The sequence below is a fragment of the Antechinus flavipes genome, chromosome 6 (assembly GCF_016432865.1).
Source record: "Antechinus flavipes isolate AdamAnt ecotype Samford, QLD, Australia chromosome 6, AdamAnt_v2, whole genome shotgun sequence".
Taxonomy (NCBI): Eukaryota; Metazoa; Chordata; class Mammalia; order Dasyuromorphia; family Dasyuridae; genus Antechinus; species Antechinus flavipes.
The window spans coordinates 178,510,562-178,533,106 of NC_067403.1; the positions used below are offsets into that span (position 1 = coordinate 178,510,562).

The 22,545-nt window shown below is 34.8% G+C and overlaps 1 protein-coding gene across 1 annotated transcript in view; it reads left to right on the top strand.

Moving 5' to 3' along the window:
• Positions 1-22,056, top strand: part of QRFPR (pyroglutamylated RFamide peptide receptor) — a 78,604-nt gene extending 56,548 nt beyond the window's left edge. The window contains exons 3-6 of the mRNA XM_051965548.1: positions 12,110-12,171; positions 14,676-14,911; positions 17,743-17,840; positions 21,779-22,056. Of these exons, the coding sequence (XP_051821508.1) occupies positions 12,110-12,171; positions 14,676-14,911; positions 17,743-17,840; positions 21,779-22,056 (674 nt within the window). The remainder of the gene's footprint in view (positions 1-12,109; positions 12,172-14,675; positions 14,912-17,742; positions 17,841-21,778) is intronic.
• The last annotated feature ends 489 nt before the right edge of the window (positions 22,057-22,545 follow it).

A 22,545-nucleotide genomic window follows, 5' to 3' on the forward strand; every position in this document is an offset into this window, starting at 1 on the left:
AAGAAAGAAGGTTTAGTTGAAATTTTAGGGAGAAAATCAAATGAGTAGCTATTTGCTGACACCTGGAATCTAGATTCCTCAGAATTGTGTTAGGAAAGGTCCTACAGCTTTCATTCCCTCTTTTTTGCCAGGTTCTTTCATGACTGTTCTGCCTAGGAAGAATAATGGACAGGAATTTAGAATTAGTTAAGAAACTTGAAAGGATGTCTTAAAGCTCAGCACAACAAAATAGGGAAGGTTCTTGGTTCAATAACATACATTTAATTATCTTAGTAAATTTCCTTGAGAGTTATGTTTGTCTGCTCACAGTAATGATTCACCAATCAATTTTGTTAATATTCAGAGAAAGAAAATTCTCCTAATCTCCCACCTGGGAAGAATAATTCAACTTATATTTTTAGAATGAGAGGCAGTGTTGGACCAGGGAATAAAACCATCTCTACAGATTTGTTAATTTTATGTTTTTTATAGAAATATCAAAATAGAGGAAGAAATCAATAGGGAAGACAACTGAGCAGACTCACTGTATTTATTTTTATATTTTTTTTCCTCCTGCCCTCTGAAGAGTTCAAAGAGCTGGCACTAAAAAGAATTAATATCCCTTTTATATCATTAACCTCAGAAAACAGTAAAGCTTCTTTATAGAAAGTTAAGCCCAACTTGTCAGGAAAAAATACTTTTAGTCCTTTCCTGCCTCTGTCCTCTCTTCAGTCTTCACAATTGTTCCCTCAGAACAATTAAGATTTCCAATCAATTTAGAGATTTCTTAACGAATGACATTTAAATTCCTACTTCAAGATCCCATTGCCTCTAGAGATAAAGAACAAACATCAATATGGGAGAAACCATTGTAGTTTGGTGTCAATTTCCCTTCATGATCAAATAATTTCATTGCCTGAGAATCATTTGAGGGTATATCAAATTTAAATTATATCAAAGGCAATATAAATATAATTTAATAGGCTGCTTCAAATAAGAAGAAAGGAAATACAACAGTAATAACAATAAAGATAACAATATACATTCATAAACTGCATATACATTTAAAAAGTACAAAGCACTCACACTTAACACCGTACACCAAGATAAGGTCAAAATGGGTTCATGACCTAGGCATAAAGAATGAGATTATAAATAAATTGGAAGAGCATAGGATAGTTTATCTCTCACATCTGTGGAAGAGGAAGGAATTTATGACCAAAGAAGAACTAGAGATCATTATTGATTACAAAATAGAAAATTTTGATTATATCAAATTGCAGAGTTTTTGTACAAACAAAACAAATGCAGACAAGATTAGAAGGGAAACAATAAACTGGGAAAACATTTTTACAGGCAAAGGTTCTGATAAAGGCCTCATTTCCAAAATATATAGAGAATTGACTCTAATTTATAAGAAATCAAGCCATTCTCCAATTGATAAATGGCCAAAGGATATGAACAGACAATTCTCAGACGAAGAAATTGAAACTATTTCTAGCCATATGAAAATATGCTCCAAGTCATTATTAATCAGAGAAATGCAAATAAAGACAACTCTGAGATACAACTACACACCTATCAGATTGGCTAGAATGACAGGGAAAGATAATGCGGAATGCTGGAGGGGATGTGGGAAAACTGGGACACTGATACATTGTTGGTGGAATTGTGAATACATCCAGCCATTCTGGAGAGCAGTTTGGAACTATGCTCAAAAAGTTATCAAACTGTGCATACCCTTTGATCCAGCAATGTTTCTACTGGGCTTATATCCCAAAGAGATACTAAAGAAGGGAAAGGGACCTGTATGTGCCAAAATGTTTGTGTCAGCCCTTTTATAGTGGCTAGAAACTGGAAAATGAATGGATGCCCATAAATTGGAGAATGGTTGAGTAAATTGTGGTATTTGAATGTTATGGAATATTATTGTTCTGTAAGAAATGACCAGCAGGATGAATACAGAGAGGCTTGGCGAGACTTACATGAACTGATGCTAAGTGAAATGAGCAGAACCAGGAGATCATTATGTCCTTCAACAATGATACTGTATGCGGATATCTGCTGATGGAAGTGGATTTCTTTGACAAAGAGATCTAACTCAATTTATCAAGGATGGACAGAAGCAGATACACCTAAAGAAAGAACACTGGGAAATGAATGTAAACTGTTTGCATTTTTGTTTTTCTTCCCAGGTTATTTGTTACCTTCTGAATTCAATTCTTCCTGTGCAACAAGAGAACTGTTCGGTTCTGCACACATATATTGTATCTAGGATATATGGTGACATATTCAATATGTATAGGACTGCTTGCCATCTAGGGGAGGGGGTGAAGGGAGGGAGGGAAAAAATCGGAACAGAAGTGAGTGCAAGGGATAATGTTGTAAAAAAAATTACCCAGGCATAGGTTCTGTCAATAAAAAAGTTATAAAAAAAAGTACAAAGCAACATGGTATATAATTTTATAATGAATTAAATTTAACTGAATGAATAACCATTTCTGCAACATTATAATTTAGCCAATATAATTTATTTTTTGTGACCTATTGACTTTTTCTATATGTGCACTTAAGTTGGTTGATAGGATAACCACACTGTCAATATTTCTAAAATGTGTTTTTCTCTCCATCTTAAGGAACTCTACTGAAAAGATTTTATATGTTAAAGCTATGGCCTTTAGGTTCAGCCCTTCCCATCTTGTCTGAATTATATATTCTTATCCCTAGATAAAATTACTAGTTTTTATATACAGTGTCTTTTTATATGAAAAGATGCTTTATTATTTTTCCAGGATCTCTCTGTGCTATCTTGGAAGTAAGCTGAGCCTCAATATTCTTCAGCTGCTGTTTCAATATAATAGTTTCATTTTAATCATCATTTAAGTTCTCTTGTCTGATATTGATGATCTTGTTTCAGTGATAAACTGTCTTTTGTAACTAAAATATGAAGATTGTGAAGGTTTTTTTAAATGTGGTTCTTTACTCCACTTTCCAATTTCTCTTTCAGCTAAGATGTCATAGATTAATTTTTTTATTTTCACAAATGAAGATTTTTTTTCTGATTCCACTGTATTGTAAAATTGTAAAATCCATTTACAAATTCTTTATAAAATGGTCTTTAAATCTGTTACTATCTGGATCCCTTTTCATGCTTCTTTAAGCCAAAAATAAGAGAATATTTTAGAGCTAGGCAATATTGAGTTATTCCAGATAGTTATTCCTTTGGCAGCTCTGCATTCACACTCCATCTTGACTACTATGTCTATCAACTTTTAAAACTTTGGAAGAGCCAGGTACAGAGTAATATCAACTTGATGTCCAGTTGTTTCCAATTTGTCATGACTCCATTTGTGTTCTTAGTAAAGACACCATAGTGGTTTGCCATTTCTTTCTTCAATTCATTATATAGATGAGGAACTGAGTTGAACATAATTAAATGATTTGTTGAGAGTCACATAGCTAGTGTCTGAAACTGAATTTGAACTCCTGAAGATGAGTCTTTCCAGCACTCTATCCATTGGCCATCTAACTTCCTCTTAATATAACCTAGATGCCATCTAATTTCTGGGCTATATATCAAGTTATACCTTTAGTCTAGTCTAATCTCAGGTTTTACTACTCCCCTTTGTATTTCTTGCTTTATTTTTTAATATGAACTACAAAGTTAGTAATTTATTCCTCTTTATACTGAGCAGTAATTTTAACAAAACAATTCTATGCTTCCTTTGATATCCTACCAATCCTCTCTCATAATTCTTATGAACAGGTTTACCATGTGAGTCTAGGGTGGATGTCTTTTTTTTTTTTTTTTTTTTTTTGGTATGAATGGCTATTATAAGCCTTTATTATATCAAGGAAAGTTTACACATGGATGAGATGATAGATTTATCAAATATTAAAGCATTGAAGTATCACAGTCTATTAGGTTCTAAACTCCTTGATGACATGGACCATCTTTTGTACCTCTTTGTATCCTTAGCACTTAACCAAACGTGCCTGGCACAAGGTAGGCAATAATACATTTTGACTCACTGACTACGTATGTACGTAGTAGAATAATTGAAAGGGCTATAGAGGAGTATAGTAAAATGGAAAGAATCCTGAGTCTGACAAAAAAGGATTGATTAAAGTCCTGGCTTTGTCATTTACTATCTGTGCACTTTGGGGCAAGAAACATTTGCCTTTTGGCTACTTCATTTCCACTTCAGTCTCAACCAGTAAAATAAAGAGGTTGGACTAAATGATTTTGAGGTCCTTTCCAGCCTTAAATCTATGATCCTATGTTCTCCTAGCATTTTTACATCTTACCAGCATTACCACTTTAAAATGTCTAGTATAAAGATGATTTTCTTTCTTTTTATGCTTGACATTGTTATTTCTCTGCTTTCCAAATATGGGACCTTGTGGTTATCATTCCCTTTCCCCTTTTTCTCTCTTCACATATCCAGTTGGTTACTGAGTCTTACTAACTGATCCTTTGTGTGATCTATAACAACTCTCCCCTCGTCTTCATGTCTACTGCCACCACCTGTTATAAACCCTCTTTGTTAACTACATAGATTTTTGAATAGCTTCCTAAAAGAAGATTCCTAAAAAAGGCACTACAATTCCTTTATCTAATTGATCTTTCATACCAATGCCAAAGTATTTTTTCCTCATACACAGTTCTGTGCATGTTACTTTTCTTCTTAAAATCCTTCTAAAATATCCCTATTAAAGTAAAGTTCAAAGATTTTGATTACCTATGTCCAGGAAAAGTTCCTTGAAAGAAAGAAGCTAATCCAAAGACCTGGCATACGATAGAATGGCATCTCAAGGATATTTGTCTCTTGCCACACTACCTTTTCATCTTATATTCTTATGTTTTCTTACTATACTTTTATACTTCCTCTACTCTTATATTTTTTTTTAACAGACTCTATGCTGTAGCTAAAGTAGACTTCTCTTGGTGTCTTGAACATGCCTTTGTTCCATATACCTGGAATTCCTTCTTTTTTCTATTTGTCTGTTAAAATCCACTATATATCTTACATCCTCTATAAAATCTTTCCTGAGTAGTTCAATCAGTAAAAGCTTTATATGTCATAAAGAACTTTGTTTTTGGAAGCTTCTGATTAATTTATAATATTATTTGTTATTGCTATTTATCCTTTTGTCCTTATTAGGTATAAGCCCCATGAATGAGTGAGCTCAATACCTGGTACAAAAAAATGTAAGGACTCATATGGCAAGAGCAAGTCTCTCCCTGATAACCCCAGAGTTAACAGCTGTACAAAGGCTCCCTTGTTGCAAAGCATGTCAGGTCCTTTCCAGTTCTGGAGCACCATCTCAGCCAGAGAATCCAGTTTGAGATGGACAGTTAGGTCTGTGGTCATTTGTGCACTTAACTCAGTCTCTGCTTACAAAGCAGCAGGGTCCAAGGCCCATTCAGAGAGGCAGCCCTCTCCATGGGGGAAGGATGAGGCTTGTAGTACTCCACCCGTCCCCACCCAGAGAAACAGAACTTCTATTAGAATACAGATTTCTGAGCAGATTATGCAGTTAGACCATCAAGGCAGGCAAACTCCAAACTTTTTAGGTGCCTCAAGCCAAACTTCAAGGTCCTTTGAAATGCTGAAATACTTAATGAACTGGGGTTACAGGAATGGAAAAATAGATCAGAGAGACTGCCAGTGTCAGGACAGGTGTCTGATTTCTAAAACTTTTCTAAAAAAAAATAATCCCAAAAACTGAGTCTGCCAGGGCACTTTTAACAAAATAAGGGATTCTAAAACTAAAGCATCCAAATTCAATCTGAACTAAGTGAGATCGGGGGTGGGGCAGAGATGCCTAAGGCAAAGTGAATAGGAAGCTAGGGGTTCCCATTCTTTCAGGTATTTTGAAAAAATATATCAGTTTCCCCAATGTTCTATCTCTACCTCCCTTTTTTTTTCTCACGGAAAGGAATTATCAAATGACCATTCCCCATATAAATCCCAAGAGCAAATCAAATCCCTATACATAACAGACTAATACAGTAGCATTTCCTAAAAAGGCCTAAAAACATATCAGCAATAATTACATAGTTTTAACAAATCCCATCCCAAATCTTAAAACACACAGTAATAGATGATCCAGATAAAGTTTAACAGTCAGTCAACCATTCCCAAAGTCCCTCATATCAGTCCAAAGTACACTCGATGCAGGGTCCAGTCCATGGTCTCATTTTTAAAACTCTGCTTCAGGCCGTGAAGTGATAGGAGTGTCATGCTTTCTTGCAGAGTGGGTGTGTCATGCTGACAATCAAGGCTGATCAAAGCTGATCCAGGTTCCAGAAGCAAGCCAATATCTGTAATTTGACCAAAATCTAGAACAAAAACACAAATCTAACACATAAAGATTAGATCAGTCTCAGATAGACTCAGTTCACCAGACTGTTGCAAAGTACTAGGAGGCCAAAATAAATTGACGAGCAGTTTCCTACGTGAAGAGATGAGTTTGCTTTACAGGCCAAGCAAATGGCTACAGTCTTACAGACCCCTGTTAATTGTCCACTTATCATGTAGAAACCTTAAAGGAACAAAACACAAATATCCAGTAACAGACAGATGACCAGGTGAAATACCTAGTTGCCCAAGCATTTAGGATACAATGATTACATATAACCAGACTGAAAATAGCAAGGCATGACATAATTGAATTGCAGTAACAGTTCTATTGACCATTGCTCTGATCAGAGAGAGATCAGTTACAAAAGGAAAAATTCAAGAACATAACTATAACATAACATAAGCAGTTGAGTTTTAACAGCTTATCAATCAATTGTCCCAGTAACTGTCACAGGGTGGAGCTTTAAAACTCCCAAATAGCATTAGCTAATTAACTCTAAGCCCAAAAACTCCAATAACAGATGTCATCAAATTTCGGATAAATCTTAAACAATCATTTATCATATCCTTATAAGTCATACCCAATACATAGAAAAACATCCCAAATTGCATATTGTCCATAACAAACATTTTTAAAAGGACAAAGAAAAACTTATGTCCAGAGGCCCTTTAAATAACCTCAGAATGACCCAATACAATCAATTTAAACTTTATACAAAAGACCCAATTCCACATAAAAGAATTCAAGGTGGTTTTTTTAAACATAGCAATTAAACTCTTAGAAATATTCGTACCAAAGTATGGATCACATTTATGACCATATTCCTCAACCAAGAAAACTTATCTATCTGGGGAAATTGGTATATTTTTTTAACTTTCCGAATTTTCAAATCCCTTTCAATCTATTTTTTTTTCCTTTTTTTTTTTTTAATTTCTTCCTTTCTCTCCCTTTTCTCCCTTTTTCTCACAGGCTGCTGCAGTCAGCCAGAGACAGAGAGAGAGAGAAAGATTTTTCAAACTTCTTGATATTTTCTAAGCCTGCAACACAGAGGCTGAATCCTTATCTCTTTCTTACAAGCTTACTAACTTTTAACAGACACACAGAAACAAACATGGAGCTCCAATTTACTATGCACAGTTGCAACGTTGTTTTCCAACCAACAACATAACAGACAAACCACACAGAACATAGAACATATATGACAGACTACACAGTTATAACATTAAGCAAACATATACCCAGAGGATATTCTCCAGCGTCCCAGAAAATACCCGTTTCAGAATTTTTAAACCCGTCGGCATTTATTCTGAGACCACAGGTTGCTAGCAACAGAACAGACCAGAACCAGAACCAAAACCAAATGGTACCCCAAAAGGTACCCAGACAGACTTACTCTCCCGAATGCCGAATCAAATGCCGAATCGATTTCGTTGTCCACTGTAGGCCGGACTGAGGCTGAAGAACCGCTTCAAGGAACAGACCCAGGTCCTGAGCCCCCCTCAGGTCTAGGTGGAGACCGAGAGATCTCTAATCTCTAATCCAGTTCTCAGTTTCTATTATCTCGGTAGGACCTCCAAATCGTAATGCCAGAGAAACTGAGGCAGGAGAGAGATTAGAGAGTTTTTAATATTTTATTAATGGGAGAGTAAGATTGACTGGACAGGACTCTCGTCCCAGATTATCCAGTCAGACAGAGATAAGTATACTGGGACCAAGGAATCCATATTGGTCCCAGGGCTGGAGGACCCAAAGAATCCAGCGTCCAGCATACAGCTGCCAGATGCCATTCTCCAGCCGGTGGATGTCTTTTGAATCATATGCAAGTTCAGAAGCTAAGGCATTCAATTAAGCTAATTTTTAAAAAATATATTTGGTTTCATGGTGATGATTTTATCTTACTGGATCAAATTTCTAGCAATTAATCCCTGGAAAATATGATATTTTCCTGAAGGTTTTCTAACATTTGTTTGCAATGCCTTTCTGCAATGATTTATCTAATTTTGGTTTTCATACAGAGACTTGGCATCTTAATAACTGAGGAGATTTAGCCCTTTCTTTTCTCACAGATGAACCATCTTTTTCTACCATAGGAAACCTTTGTGCAATTTTTCAGGAAGACACTCTAAGGCTACATGATTTTTCCAACCTTGCATTCATTATTCTCTTAAATAGAACCAAATATGGCTCCCATATTCAAGGAGTGAAACTAAGACTTCTTATTAACCACTCGTATATAATGGCATCAAGCCATTTAGTTCCACTGAAGAGAATGGAGGGAACAAATTAAATAACTCCTTCATCTTTTGCAGCATTTCTCCAATATTATATAAAAGTTATTCAGATCCCATAAGTATGACATTCTGAACAAACATGAAGAAGGGTGGATACTGAAGTCTTTAAGCTTTAATACATAGCTAACTTTGACATGTAATCAAGGTAATATGTACAAATACTTTGATCTCTGTAATGTTCTTCTCTAAATTATAATGTTCTCTGAGAGCAAGTTTCTTGGGGGGCTTCTGGAAGCAGCCTTAGTTTCAGCTCAAAGTAATAATCATCTCAAATGCAGCCAGGAGTTAAAGTCCAAATCCTTTATTGTTTCCTTTTAAGTCTTGTCTCCTTCCTTGGGTCCGGTTAGCTTTCTTAGAGGCCCATCTCTATCCTTGGTACCTGTTGCTAGTCCTTTGCCTCTGCCAGCTTCAGCTTCTAGCTCCCTCCGAATCTCTAGCCAGCACAAAGGTGGAATATTGCATGAATCTGACTCCACCTCCGAGAGTGGGCTTGTGGGCTAGTGGGCTTCCTCTTTAGTGGGCTTGTGAGCTCTTCCTTATATATGCTCTCTTAAAGGTGTGAATCTTGTGGAACTCTAATAAGTACTAAGTACATCTAGAGCACTGTTAAGCACCCTGTTAAACAAAATGAATCATAAACGTTTAGAAGGAAAAATATTATATTAATTAATCATAGACCTTATTGTCCTAAGGTAGTTAAAGAATAGATTAATATTTTCATGCTAAAAGGGAGAGAGAGAAATGGCACAGTCTCAGAGGAGATGATACAGAGATTGTTGTTGTTTGTCCTTCTTTCTCAGGGAGGACCAATTATATCATCAAGATGATGTCTTGAATTACAAGGGAATTGTATTTAAGTGAGGCAGAATGGCACAAAGTTGTCAGCCTTAGTCCTTCAGTGTTTTTGGAATACATGGGAAAGATAAGAGCCAAGACAATTGGCAATGTGCCAGGATACAGTGGGTAATTTTGGCTTTTTTTTTTTTACCTTAGCCTTTTCTAAATTAGGTCTTTCCCAGGTTACAGTTATTCTGAAGCAACAGAAGTTAAAAAATATTCAGAAATATTTTTGGGATAAATAAGCATTAACGCTTCACCAAGCAATAAAAGCAAAGTATATGGCATTAGATTTGTCCCAATGTAACCTCAAGGAGTGTTCCTCTAGTTGAAATCTAGTTGAAATTAAGTGAGATCTTAAAATAGAATCCAAAGGCACTCCTTGAGTAATATCCTTGGGAATTCAATCAACACTATGTTGATGATGGGGAATGAAAAGAATAATTAAGTAACACACATTTCTTTGGGAAACGAAGGAACTTAAAATGGTAATAAGGGACTAAGGATATTGCTATTAGAAATTATAGCAGCATTAATCTAGAGCCCAGATTAGCAATTTATTTAAATTTTGCAAGGAAATGGTGAAGACTGTAATCTGGTGATGACATATTTATGCTCCATATCAACCTCCTTAAGTAGACATTAGTCTGGCCCATAGGATTATGGGGGAATCTCTCTCTAAAGAATTCACCACTAAATTATCTAGAAGTACTGTGGCTACATGGCAGCTAAGTGGATAGAGTGTTGAGTCTATAGACTCATGAGTTCAAAATCTATATCCAGACACTTACTAACTATATGACCCTGGACAAGCCACTTAACTCTGCCTCAGTTTCTTCATCGGTAAAATGAGCTGGAGAAGTAAATGACAAACTCATCCATGTTTTTTTGCAAAGAAAATCCTAAATGGGATCACAAAGAGACAGGTACAATGAAAATGATAGAAAAAAAAGTTGTGGTTACTGAGGGCCAAAAAAAATACAATAAATTACTAATAACATTTAAAACACAAATGGTCTCAATTACATTAAAATATAGAGTTATGGAATGGATAAAGAAATTTTTCATAATATCTAGTGAATGCACATTTTATACAAATAGTTATATCTAGATTAACTTTGATAAAGCCAGTTTTCCCCATGATATATATTTTAAATGTTTTATGAAATCTGTATTATACATGAAATTCTCTGATATGGATATGGAAATATTCAATATGAAGGATATGGAAATTTTCTGGTTCCTTATATATTTACAAGGAGATCAACATAACAAAATGAGAGTTAGGTCAAATATTCAACAGAAAGCTTGCATGCTATTAACATAATGGAAGGCAGAATAGTTATAACAAAGGAGATCAGTAAAATGCTAAGTTTTTTGCAAAATTGGAAAATGATGAAACTGGATAAGATTCATAATTATTGGCTCAAATGCTTCATGATGGCTTATAGTATATCTGAATTTGAAGTTGTATTCATGGGTAACACTCATAAGGGTCATCCCAAGGAACTTATTTAGATAAGTCTTGTCCTTTGAAATGATGATGCAGTGCCCTATTGGTCATTCAGTGAGTGACTCAATCAGAGGGAAAGAGAATGTGGAAGTAACTTTCGAGTTTAAGAGGTCAGGGAAGGGATGGGGAAAAAAAAAAAACCATTTATTCCAGGTACTGTTTACAAATAAAATTTCATTTGACCCCAACAAAAACCCACACAAGGTAGTAACTATTACTGTTAGTATTTGAAGTTGAGAAAAACAGAGACAAAAAGTTTCTTTAGAGACCCAAAGTTCATAAGTGTCTGCAAGTGTATTTGAATTCAGGTCTTCCTAACTCCAGGGCTAGTGTTCCATCCATTGCCACTGTACCATTATCTGCCTCTGTTAAATTGGATATCCTCTATATTTTGATCTTAAGATCATCAGAAATGAAAACCACATGGACACATAATAAGGAAGATGTGCCTCTTGTCCTATCAGTTACTGGAACCTTTCTGAAGATAATCTTTCATTTGATATTCTAATTTAGCTACCCAAAATCAGCATTTCATTGACTCAAGTAATAGTCTGCAGAACGCTGATTATAGAACAATAAAGGATCACGAATTATACTTGGATAGTTTCCATAAAATTCCATTTTTGTATAATACAGGTGGTAATTTGTATATTATAGGTGGGCAAATCTTTTAACTTCTAGCGTCATTTTCCTCACCTGTAAAGTAGAAATGTTCTACCTGAAAGGGTTGTTATGAGGACTGAATGAGATAATATATAGAATTTTTGAAAGCCTTTAAATTGAGAGGGCATATGTATTATGGAATTTAATATGCAAGTGCCTCAAATTTTTAAGAAAATGGTGATGACAGATGGAGGGGTGTTTATGAATGATCAGAATGCTCCATAAGATTTTAGTATAGAATACTTTCAGTTACCAGCTTATAGTCGTGAGTAGGTTAGAATCTTAAGTCCAAAATAAATCATGATTGCAAATATCTTCCACTTCTATAGCTTATCTTTGAATATAATTATTGAGTAACTGACATATGCAATTTGATCATCTTAAAGTAGCATATTGATGCTAGTTATTATTATAATTAATTATTATTGTGGTTGCTAATTACTTGATGGTTTTTCAGGTATTGTTTGGCTGGTCGCTGTGATCGTTGGATCTCCTATGTGGCACGTGCAGCAACTAGAGGTATACAGTCATATAGCTATTTCATTTTGGAAATTTCCCCACTTGCTGTGAAATTTTTGCGTGTTCTCTTTCTTTTGCAATACTCTTCACACTCTTAAGTATTTCCTTGGGAATCTTCCAAGAGGCGCAGATAGGAAGGGATTATTTTTAGTAAATGGGGTCAAAGAGTATTTCATCCAAGCTCTTCTTTGCTATTACTTTTCTTGGGAAATTATTACTTAAAAAATAGATGCTAAGGCCTCTATCTCTCCCGTCTCTGCTCCCTTAGAGTGCTTTTTCTCATTCACTTGTGCTACCCCCAACTTTATAGTGGAAAACAGTTTCCATTAAGTAGTAGGACTTTTGCTCATTTATTATTGTGATATTCCCTATCACAATTGCCTAGCAATTGCTGTCCTGTGTTGTTTACATTAAAAAAATCTAATTGATTGATTTTATACTCAATTTCCCTCTAAAACCCTGGATCCTCATCTCCATAGCTTCAGAGCCACATAAATAGTGATTTGTATTTCAATTGCATTTTAATTTTTATGGAACATTTTATATACATTGACCCTGTAAAAGTCCAAGGATTAGTTCCATTTTAAAATCATAGAGTGAGAATTAGAGGATCTCCAACAGAGAATGTAAAAGGCTTTGTTGTTCTCTATTTCTTTTTTCTCTGGGTGAAGAGTCAAGCCGTCAAGAGAAAGCTGACTGCTATTTCTAGTCTGTTGGATCACAAACTCCTGGTTATATTCTTCCTTAGCAAAAATTCTACCTTCTATATTCTAAATGAAAGATAGTGGGGCCATTGGAGTTGTACACACCTCTGCCCCCATTTCCCTCCCAGGAATGAGTTTATCATTTTCTTCAAAGAATCTTTCTCTATTAACAATAGAAAGCTTTCCTCTAGGCATATAACTCGTCTGTCAAATTTGATCATTAGGCGAACCTAAGAATTCCTACATTGTTAAAAGCAGAAAACCAACTACTCAACTGAATTACTTGATTTGGTTTGGGGATCATTTTACTGAGATGTATTCTTTGCCTGGAGCTGGGTAAGAAGGTGAGACCTTTTATATACTGACTCTTCCTTCTCCATTTCTACTATCTTACAATTAGCTAGAAGGTAACTTGGTGACAGTTAAAATTATGAGCTAGCTAAGGAAAACTGAAGGAGTAGGTGCCTAGAGTGATGAGTAATGTCAAAGTCCACCTTCAGATCCAGAGTTAGAAGGTCAATAGAAATTTTTAATGGCAATGATTCTCAAAGGGGATGTCACCAGTTTTGCTAGATGTGTTATGGAACTCATCTTTCTATCTCAAGGCTTCCATGTATTCTGTCCCTTACTTCAGAGATCCTTTTTGTATTCCCAAGTCTGAGACACCCTTCTTGCTTCCGGTGTCAGGACATTCCATTTCAAGAAGTGAATAATAGACCTTGCATCCTGGCTTATCAAGAAAATCACAGTATAGTTCTCTCTATGGAGGCTCAATGCTGCCTTTTCCAGTGTGAATGTCAGGAAAGCAAAGATAGAAATAGGGAAAGGAAAGATGGATATCCTGAGGATTTCCAAAGTCTGGGCAATGTATCTAGATGCCTGGACAATGTTTTTAAAGCTAACTTAAACATTTGTTCTTCCAAAGAATGCTGCAAAAGGAGTGATAATCAATGATCCCAAACCTGCATTTCCACTGGAGGAAAATGCAACTAAGCAAAAGCATAATTTTTAAAAAAAGCTTTTTTTTTTTTTTTTTTTTTTTTTTTTTTTTTTTTGGTACTAAGTACAACAACTATCATCCATCCCAGGGAGGTGCCTCACTTTTTTGTTTCAGCTTACAGGTCCATTTATTTAAAGAATCCTAATATTCTTGAACCTTGCAACCATCACAAACCTGAAAGAGCTTGAATATCCCCTGAAGATGAAAGGTCTATTATTCACTTCTTGAAATGGAATGTCCTGACACAGGGAGCAAGAAGGGTGTCTCAGACTTGGGAATACAAAAAGGTTTTCTGTATTCACTTGGGTTAGCACAGAATCATACCATCCACTGATCTCTCAGAGCTCAAAAGCAGACATGTGACTCTAAGAGATTTAAAAGTTACAAAAACAAGATATGTTTTACTAGAAATGAAAAATTGAGAAGCAAAGAGTGATGGGTTTGGAGTGAGGGAAATCAGAGTCAAATCATGGCTTTATTTCAGTAGCTACATATTCAAATCTTGGGTTAATCACTTAAGTTTTCTAGGTCTCTGTTTCCTTATTTGTAAAAATGAATATTTTGAACTTCATTTCAACCCTGAATCTATTACCCTATGATTTCATGATTGATGGTGATGGGGAAGTACCTTATTGGGAAAAAAAATCATTCTTCAATCATTTTGATTCTTACAAGGTAAGTTACCAGTACTTTAAAACTCATTAAATTGTATAAGATAATTTTGAATGATATATTAACACAAAGAAGTGGACCATAATTTTTTTTGGATTTTGAGTACGAATTCCTTTTTTCTTTTATAGATTAAATATGATTTCTTATATGAAAAAGAACACATTTGTTGCTTGGAAGAATGGAGTAGTCCTGCCCACCAGAAAATATACACCACATTTATCCTTATCATCCTCTTCCTATTGCCTCTTGTGGTGATGCTTGTCCTTTACAGTAAAATTGGCTATGAGCTTTGGATTAAGAGAAGAGTGGGAGATTCTTCAGTTCTCAAAGCTATTCATGGAAATGAAATGTCAAAGATAACAAGGTTGGTTTGTTGACAGATTTGCTCCTACTTAAAAGATATTCCTATAAATGGCATAATAAAAACAATCATTAATATAGCTATTTGTATACATCAGCTTATGAAAATCTTCTTAATAAGTCTTTGAAGTAATATTATTCCCTCACTTTACAATTGTAGAAACTGAGGCTCAGAAAGCTCAAGTGACTTCTCTAGGATTACAGAGCTCAGATATATTAGACACAAGATTTGATTCCAAGTCTTTCCTGATTCTTAACTATAGCAAAGGACCTACTTTTCAAACTCTCAGGTGAATTCAATCAAATTGAACTGCAAATTGAAAGTAGCTAAGATAAATCCTAGGTCTCAATCCTAAAGATCTAGCGACACAAGAATGAGTACTTGGCACACATTTACCAACACTTTTTGTCACTCTCTAGTGGAGTTTTCATTCTTTACCAACTCTCAGTTTTCCTAGTCATTCCTCCAGATGAAAATCACTCCCTCCAACTACCTTTAATCTGTCCCTCCTCTAAACCAATTTACAGTTTCCCTCCCAAACCTCTATATCACTTCACATCCAGTAACCCTGTTCTTTTCCCAGGTAATTCTCAGTTCACCAAAGTTCCTTGAATGTCCAATGAATTTCCTAAGGTTGCTTCCTAAATTACCCAGGTGAAAGGGAATAGTGACATCTCTTCCCTAGAACTGCAGTCCAACTGTGGCCTTGATATAAGTGCATGGTTACATACATGCATGCAGGCATACAAGCATACATGTGTTTTGGAGCTGGTTCCAACACATCATTGAATATTCACATGCATATGCATATGTCTGTATTGTACAATGCATTTATATGCATATTTATCTATTTACATGTACAAAAATAGATATGTATGTAAATGTATATATGTATGTATCCCAACTACCTACACATGCACATTTATACATATGCACATGGTGTGTGTGTGTGTGTGTGTGTGTGTGTGTGTGTGTGTGTATCTTTAGGGGTATATTGGAGCCAGCTTAAACTGCTTTTCAAAAGCCAATTGTTAAATTTTTAATGTGATGTGTATATTTCAGAAAATGTTGCTACAAATCAGGGTTTGATTTTTGTTGTTCTTCTTGGTATTATTGATTGTCTAGACTAAAGAAGGTGATGGATATAATACTAATAATGCAGGTCAGACTTAAAAGTCTGTCTTGCAAATATGTTTTGGTGTGAGGGAAACAGTTGCTAAGCATTTACCAGAAGATACATACATGTGTAAATACATATATAAATATATGTCAGTTATCTATTATAGTGTAGCAGATATACACACTATATTTTTTTGCTTCCAGCACTAAAATTTTTGGTTTATCCTATATGTTCACAAATATAGATATGTGTTTACATGTATATACATATACACATATGTAATCTTTTTAAAATCTGCATTTTGTTTAAAGTACTTGGTGAGTGGACAGAAGTGTAATTATTTTTGAAGTATACATGTAGCAAACTCTAGTGGCTTGTATGTTAAACATTTGCTTTCCACTTTCAATTTCCTGTTTTTCTATTCCTTTTTTTTTTTTTTTGTTCAGTTATTTTTCAGTCATGTCTGACTTTCCATGAGTCCATTTGGGATGTTCTTGGCAGATACTGAAGTGATTTGCCATTTCCTTCTCCAGTTCATTTTGAGGAAACGGAGACAAACTGGGTTAAGTAATTTGACCAGGATTACACAGCTAGCAATTATAGCAGTCCAAAAGTAGAATGGAGTGCCTTAAAAAGTAATGTGTTTTCCTTTACTTCAAGTGTCCATATGGTTGCTGGAGACATCACTGAAATAGAAGTTCAATTTGATGAGCTTGGCAGTTCCTTCCAGTCCTGCTATTCTGAGATTGAATCCTTTTTTTTTTTTAAATGTTACTTTATATTACTCTTTTATTATGCTTTAAATATTTTCAAATATTTCCTTTTTAGAACAAATATTTCCTTTTGAAAAAGTGACATTAAAATAGAGCTTAGAGAATCTGAGTTTTTCTTAAAAGAAAAAAAAATCATTAATAATAATGAATGAATGGCATATATTGAATTTTTCTCAGCTTAAAAATTGCTTTGTGTTTAACAGTGCCATGTCTGGGACCCAGTTCCTCTTGTTCCAATTCATGTGTTCTTTCTACTAAATATATAAAACACTTTTCAAAGTATAAAGCATTAAATATAAACTGGTTATTATTGTTGCTGTTATTTACATATTTCACAGTCAACTACCCTAGGAAACAGACTTATGTTTTATCTTTGTTCTTTTTTTAAAGCCACCTATTAGATAGCTCAGAGAGTAGAATGCCAGACTTGGGTTCAGAAAGATCTTAGTTCAGATTCTGCCTCTGATACTGGCTGTGTGATACTGAGCATGTCATTATAGCTTACATTTACAAAGCATTTTCAAATCTGTGAAATGTATGATATTCATTATTTCATGTGACCCTCCTTATGAGGTATATATTGTTCTTATCTCCATCTTATAGATGGAGAAATTGAGGTTGAGAGATGTGAAATGGTCTATCTAAAGTCACATGGGTAGGAATTCTCTGAAGTAGGATTTGAATTCTAATCTTATAGTCCAGGTTCAATATTATCTAATGTGCTATAGTGCCTCTCTCATGAAAGGAAGACCAAAGTTAACTTTTCTGCTAATGTCTTGAGTAGTATTTGAGAAATGGTGAGTGAGAATTCCTGGCCAAGTAGGCTAGCTAGCAGATAAACACATTCATTTACAAAAGAATCAGGATCACAATGACAATAACAAATGTAATGATGCATGGATTCACAATCATTCTGGAGCTGATTGCTTTTTTCCTCCCAGGAAAAAAAAGCGAGCTGTCATAATGATGGTGATGGTTGTTTCCCTCTTCACTGTATGCTGGGCTCCTTTCCATGTAACTCACATGATGATGGAATATAGTAAGTGCTTATCATTCCTAGTCTCAAGATATTACCATTTTCTTGCTTCTGATAATGAGTTATATATTATTTTATATAACTCATAAAATAAAAATATAATATTATGTAAAACATGTTATATAAAATAAAAATAATAACTAATAATGTAATATATTATAACAAATAATTATCAAATGATAACAATAATACAAATATAATAATAATTTACAATAGTAAAAAATAAATAATGACCAAGGGTAGAAATTGCTTAATATTTAACACTGGCCCCTTCCCTATTCTTTCAGAAATATGCCACTATCAGACTCAGGGACCTAGATAGTAATTAGGTTGCATTCCTGCAGATAGGACTTGAATAATTGCAGATATTATGGAAGAATTTAAGATTGTCTAGGCATATTAGTTTATCACACATCCCCAAAAGTGAATCATTCCATTTTCATTTAGAAAATGTACACATTGTGAAATCTAAGAGACAAAGTTTTAATCTGTCCTAATTTAAGTCTTGACTTGAAGCTGGTAGAGCTTCCAGTGTCCTGGATTTCAGCCAGAAATGTGTAGGTTACATTTTCTTTTGTTTTTTAAAACCTTGTTTTTCCACATTGTATTTTTGCCCTTACAATCTATGTTTTACTAATATGCCAGTGAATGTCAGAGAAGCTCAGAGAAAAAAACACATACTGTTTAAAGTCTACAGCTTTCAAGTTGACCTCATTGGAATTGATTATATCCTTAACAAGGAAGATAAGGACGTGGAACTCTTTTGGCCAAGGATCATCTATGTCATAAAGGATATGGGTTGAATTTTAAGGATTTATCATTTCTCTGGATTACTTGCCCTCTAAGGTCATCATGGTACCCCCAATCTACCACCACTAAGGTTATTGTCATAAATCCTCTTTGCAATCATGTGGATCAATAAGGCTCAAAGTATGAACTGGTTTCTTTCTAGGATAAATAAAGCAAATGAGGTTTTATAGACCTCTTAAGAAATGAGGACACCTTTGTGTGAGCCACTTTAACAAGAAATCTGAGGAACTTTGAGTCATGACCTTGGTAGTCTTCTAGGAAGTATTGATCCTCAGTATGATTCTTTTGTAGAAGTTTTGATGATTGCTCCTAATTGGTATTCCACTCACTTCCCAATTCCTTTAAATAGTTATATAATACAATGTAGTTTATGGCTTTCATTGCCGTAGATGGAAGGAAGACCCATTTTGGGTCTGCTGCTGACCAAGGTATCAGTACATCTCTCCACAAGATAACATTGTCTTTCTTTTGCCATTTCCAGGCCATGGTGAAATCAGAGAGTAGTCCAAGAACCACAGGATATATTCTAAAATTACCTTATCTTGGCAGACATACTTGGCCTTCTGAATCCATCCCCCTCTTAATTCTGACTTCCTACAGACTTTCTGAATTGTATCTTTATAGATCCTTCTCAATGTGTAGAACCACTTAATCCCTGCAGATCTTTTAATTATATCCCTGCTCTCAGAATCAGATGGGATCAGGATTGATTGCTCAATGCTTCTCCTACCCCCACTATCAAGACAAGTAGTCTTTTTTTGTTATAGTTTTTTTTTTTACTTACAAAACATATGCATTGGTAATTTTTAAACACTGACTCTTGCAAAACATTCTGTTCCAAATTTTCCCCTACTTCCCCCCCATTCCCTCCCTTAGATAGCAGATATTCCAATATATGTTAAAATATATGTTAAATCCAATATATGTATACATATCCATACAGTTATCTTGCTGCAAAAGAAAAATTGGATCGAGAAAGAAAAAAAAATCCGAGAAGGAAAACAAAAATGCAAGCAACATCAGAAAGAGTGAAAATAATATGTTGTGGTCCACATTCAGTTCTCACAGTCCTCTCCCTGGTTGTAAATGACTCTCTTCATTACTGAACAATTGGAACTAGTCTGAATCAATTCATTGTTGAAGAGAGCCATGTCCATCAGAATATAATCTTCTTGTCACCATGTACAATGATTTCCTGGTTCTGCTCATTTCACTCAGCATCAGTTTATGTAAGTCTCTCCAGGCCTCTATGAAATCATCCTGTTGGTCATTTCTTACAGAACAATATTATTCCATAACATTCATATACCATCATTTATTCAGCCATTCTCCAATCGATGGGCATCAGTTTCCAGTTTCTAGTCACTACTAAAAGGCTGCCACAAACATTTTTACACATATGGGTCCCTTTTCCTCTTTTAAGTTCTCTTTGGGATATAAGCCCCATTGTAACACTGCTGGAGAACAAGTAGTCTTATGTGTCTCAGTGACTCCAATCAATCTAGAATAGGGATTCTTATTTTTATGTCACAAATCCTTTTGGCAATTTGGTGAAATCTATGGAACATTTTTCAAAATATCTTTTAAAATTTATACTTGAAGGAGATGCTAAATTTCATTTAGTGAAAATAAAGATTTTTTTTTCCTGTCTAAGTTCAAGGACCCCTTGAAATCTGTCTACAAACCACTCATGGACCCCAGATAAGAAACCCTGATCTAGAGACTCACCAGAGCCTCCAATTTAAATTTGCATTCTTATTTGCATCTTTCAATTCCAAAAGTCTCTTGGGGTAATACTGGGTGGAATTATTCAAATCACCTGAGCCTGCTTTCCTTGACATACAGAATAGAAAAGTGGGAATGAGAAGAAGGGTTACCAAGCCCTTCTGCCTTGCCAGGAAGAAAAAAAAATTGCAACCTCCCATGTGACAGATACCTTATTATACCAGATGATTTTAAAATCCACAGATATATGTACATAGTACTTAAAAGTACTTTAAAGTACATAGAAGATGTAAAAGTCTAAAGAAATCTTCTTGTGAAGTGTACTAAATATTTTATGGCTTGGTAGAGAAAATACTGGATCTGAAATCCAAAATCCTAGTTCTGAGTTCCAGCACTATCATTTAATGACTAAATGTACCCAGAGAAGTTGCTTAACATAACCTTTAGTTTACTAATCTGCAAATAGAGGTGATTAGAGTAGATGATGTGTGTCCCTTCTGCCTCTAAAATCGAATATTTAGTTTTAAGATTCTAGGTTTTATTCAGAATGAGTGTTTCCTTCAGCCATTAGGTAAATGTGTTCAAAAGTTGCTGTGGCCTAAAACAATTTACTATCTTGAAATATAAGTAGAGGGATTGGAATGAGGTTTGAAGTGGACTAAGATAAAGAAAAAAAAAAACCCTTAACAATTTCAAACCAGATCCAGAATCCAAGTTATTCCTAAGTAGAAAGTGGAGGTGATTGTCAGAGTAAAAAAGGTATGCTAGATAGTGGGTAGGGAAGTAGCATGGAGGCCTGAGTTCTTGCAAAATAAGACAAATCTCATTTAACAAAACTGCTAGATCCAAAGAAGAAATTCTGAGGTACTAATAGCCATTCAATCAGATTGTTACGGTTTAGAAAGTGCTTTTTCCACAATACTTTCTGGAAATCCTTAAAAGTGAGATTAATAAAATTGAATATTAAAAAGTCATTGGATTAATCAGCGAAGCTAGGAATTGGTCTGATTCAAGAACTATTACATGATTAATGTGGAAATACATTTAATATGATTGTACATGTACCTATTTAAGGTTGATTATTATCTTGGGGAAGGCTGAGGGGAGGGAGAAAAAATTGAAATAAAAATTTTACCAAATTAAATGTAAAACATCTACTAAATAAATGAAAGAAAAACCCAGTGTATTTTTCCATTTTGTGAGTTGGAGCCTGAGGACTTATATGTGCTCACAGAGTCAATGGATTTCAGCACTCAAGAGGCAAATCTTAGCTTCTGGCACTTAGGCCAATGCACTGCTCATTGTACCAGAATATTTTTTATAAAACAAGAAAAATGAGTAGGGCTATTTTATTACTGGCCCTACTTGATGAATCTGTGTGCTAAACTATTATTCTTTCTTTTTAGGTAATTTTGAAAAAGAATATGATGATGTCACCATCAAGATGATTTTTGCTATCGTGCAAATCATTGGCTTCTCCAATTCTATCTGCAATCCTATCATTTATGCTTTCATGAATGAAAACTTCAAAAAGAATTACCTATCTGCGATCTGCTTTTGCATTGTCAAAAAGTCCCTCTCTCCAGGTAGAAGACGGGACAGGCTGAATCATCGAAAAGGTGCAGTGGAGGAAATGAGGAAAGAAGCCTTCAGTGATGGCAATATCGAAGTCAAATTGTGCTAGCAACCAGAAGTAGTACAAAAGCCTGAAGGGATCTCACCCTGTATAACACTGATTTTTAAGAACATTCTCTATTCAGAGAACTCTGTATGTGGAAATGGAAATTAATTGTCCCTTGCATTTGGCACTTTTATGTATTATACAGAATCATTTTGGATGATTTCCATTTGGAGGAAGAAAGGTCAAAGGCTTTTTGTCAGCTTTGAATGGTAGACTATTTAATGGATCTGTGGTTATTTTGGACATTTATTATAGTGAGAATTGGCTTGGAGTATATCTGAAAGTGCTAATGTTTCCAGAAGTTGCTAAGGGAACTAAGTGTATGTTTCCATGTGACAGAAGCCAAATAGACATTACTGATTTTGTTGGATTTCTAAAACATGAAACCATTTTTAAAAAAAATGGTTGCTAAATTTCTGGGAAAATATTGTAGGGTTATGGGTGCAGAAATATGTAGAGATCTTCTGGTATTAGAAGTAGCTATTCATTACA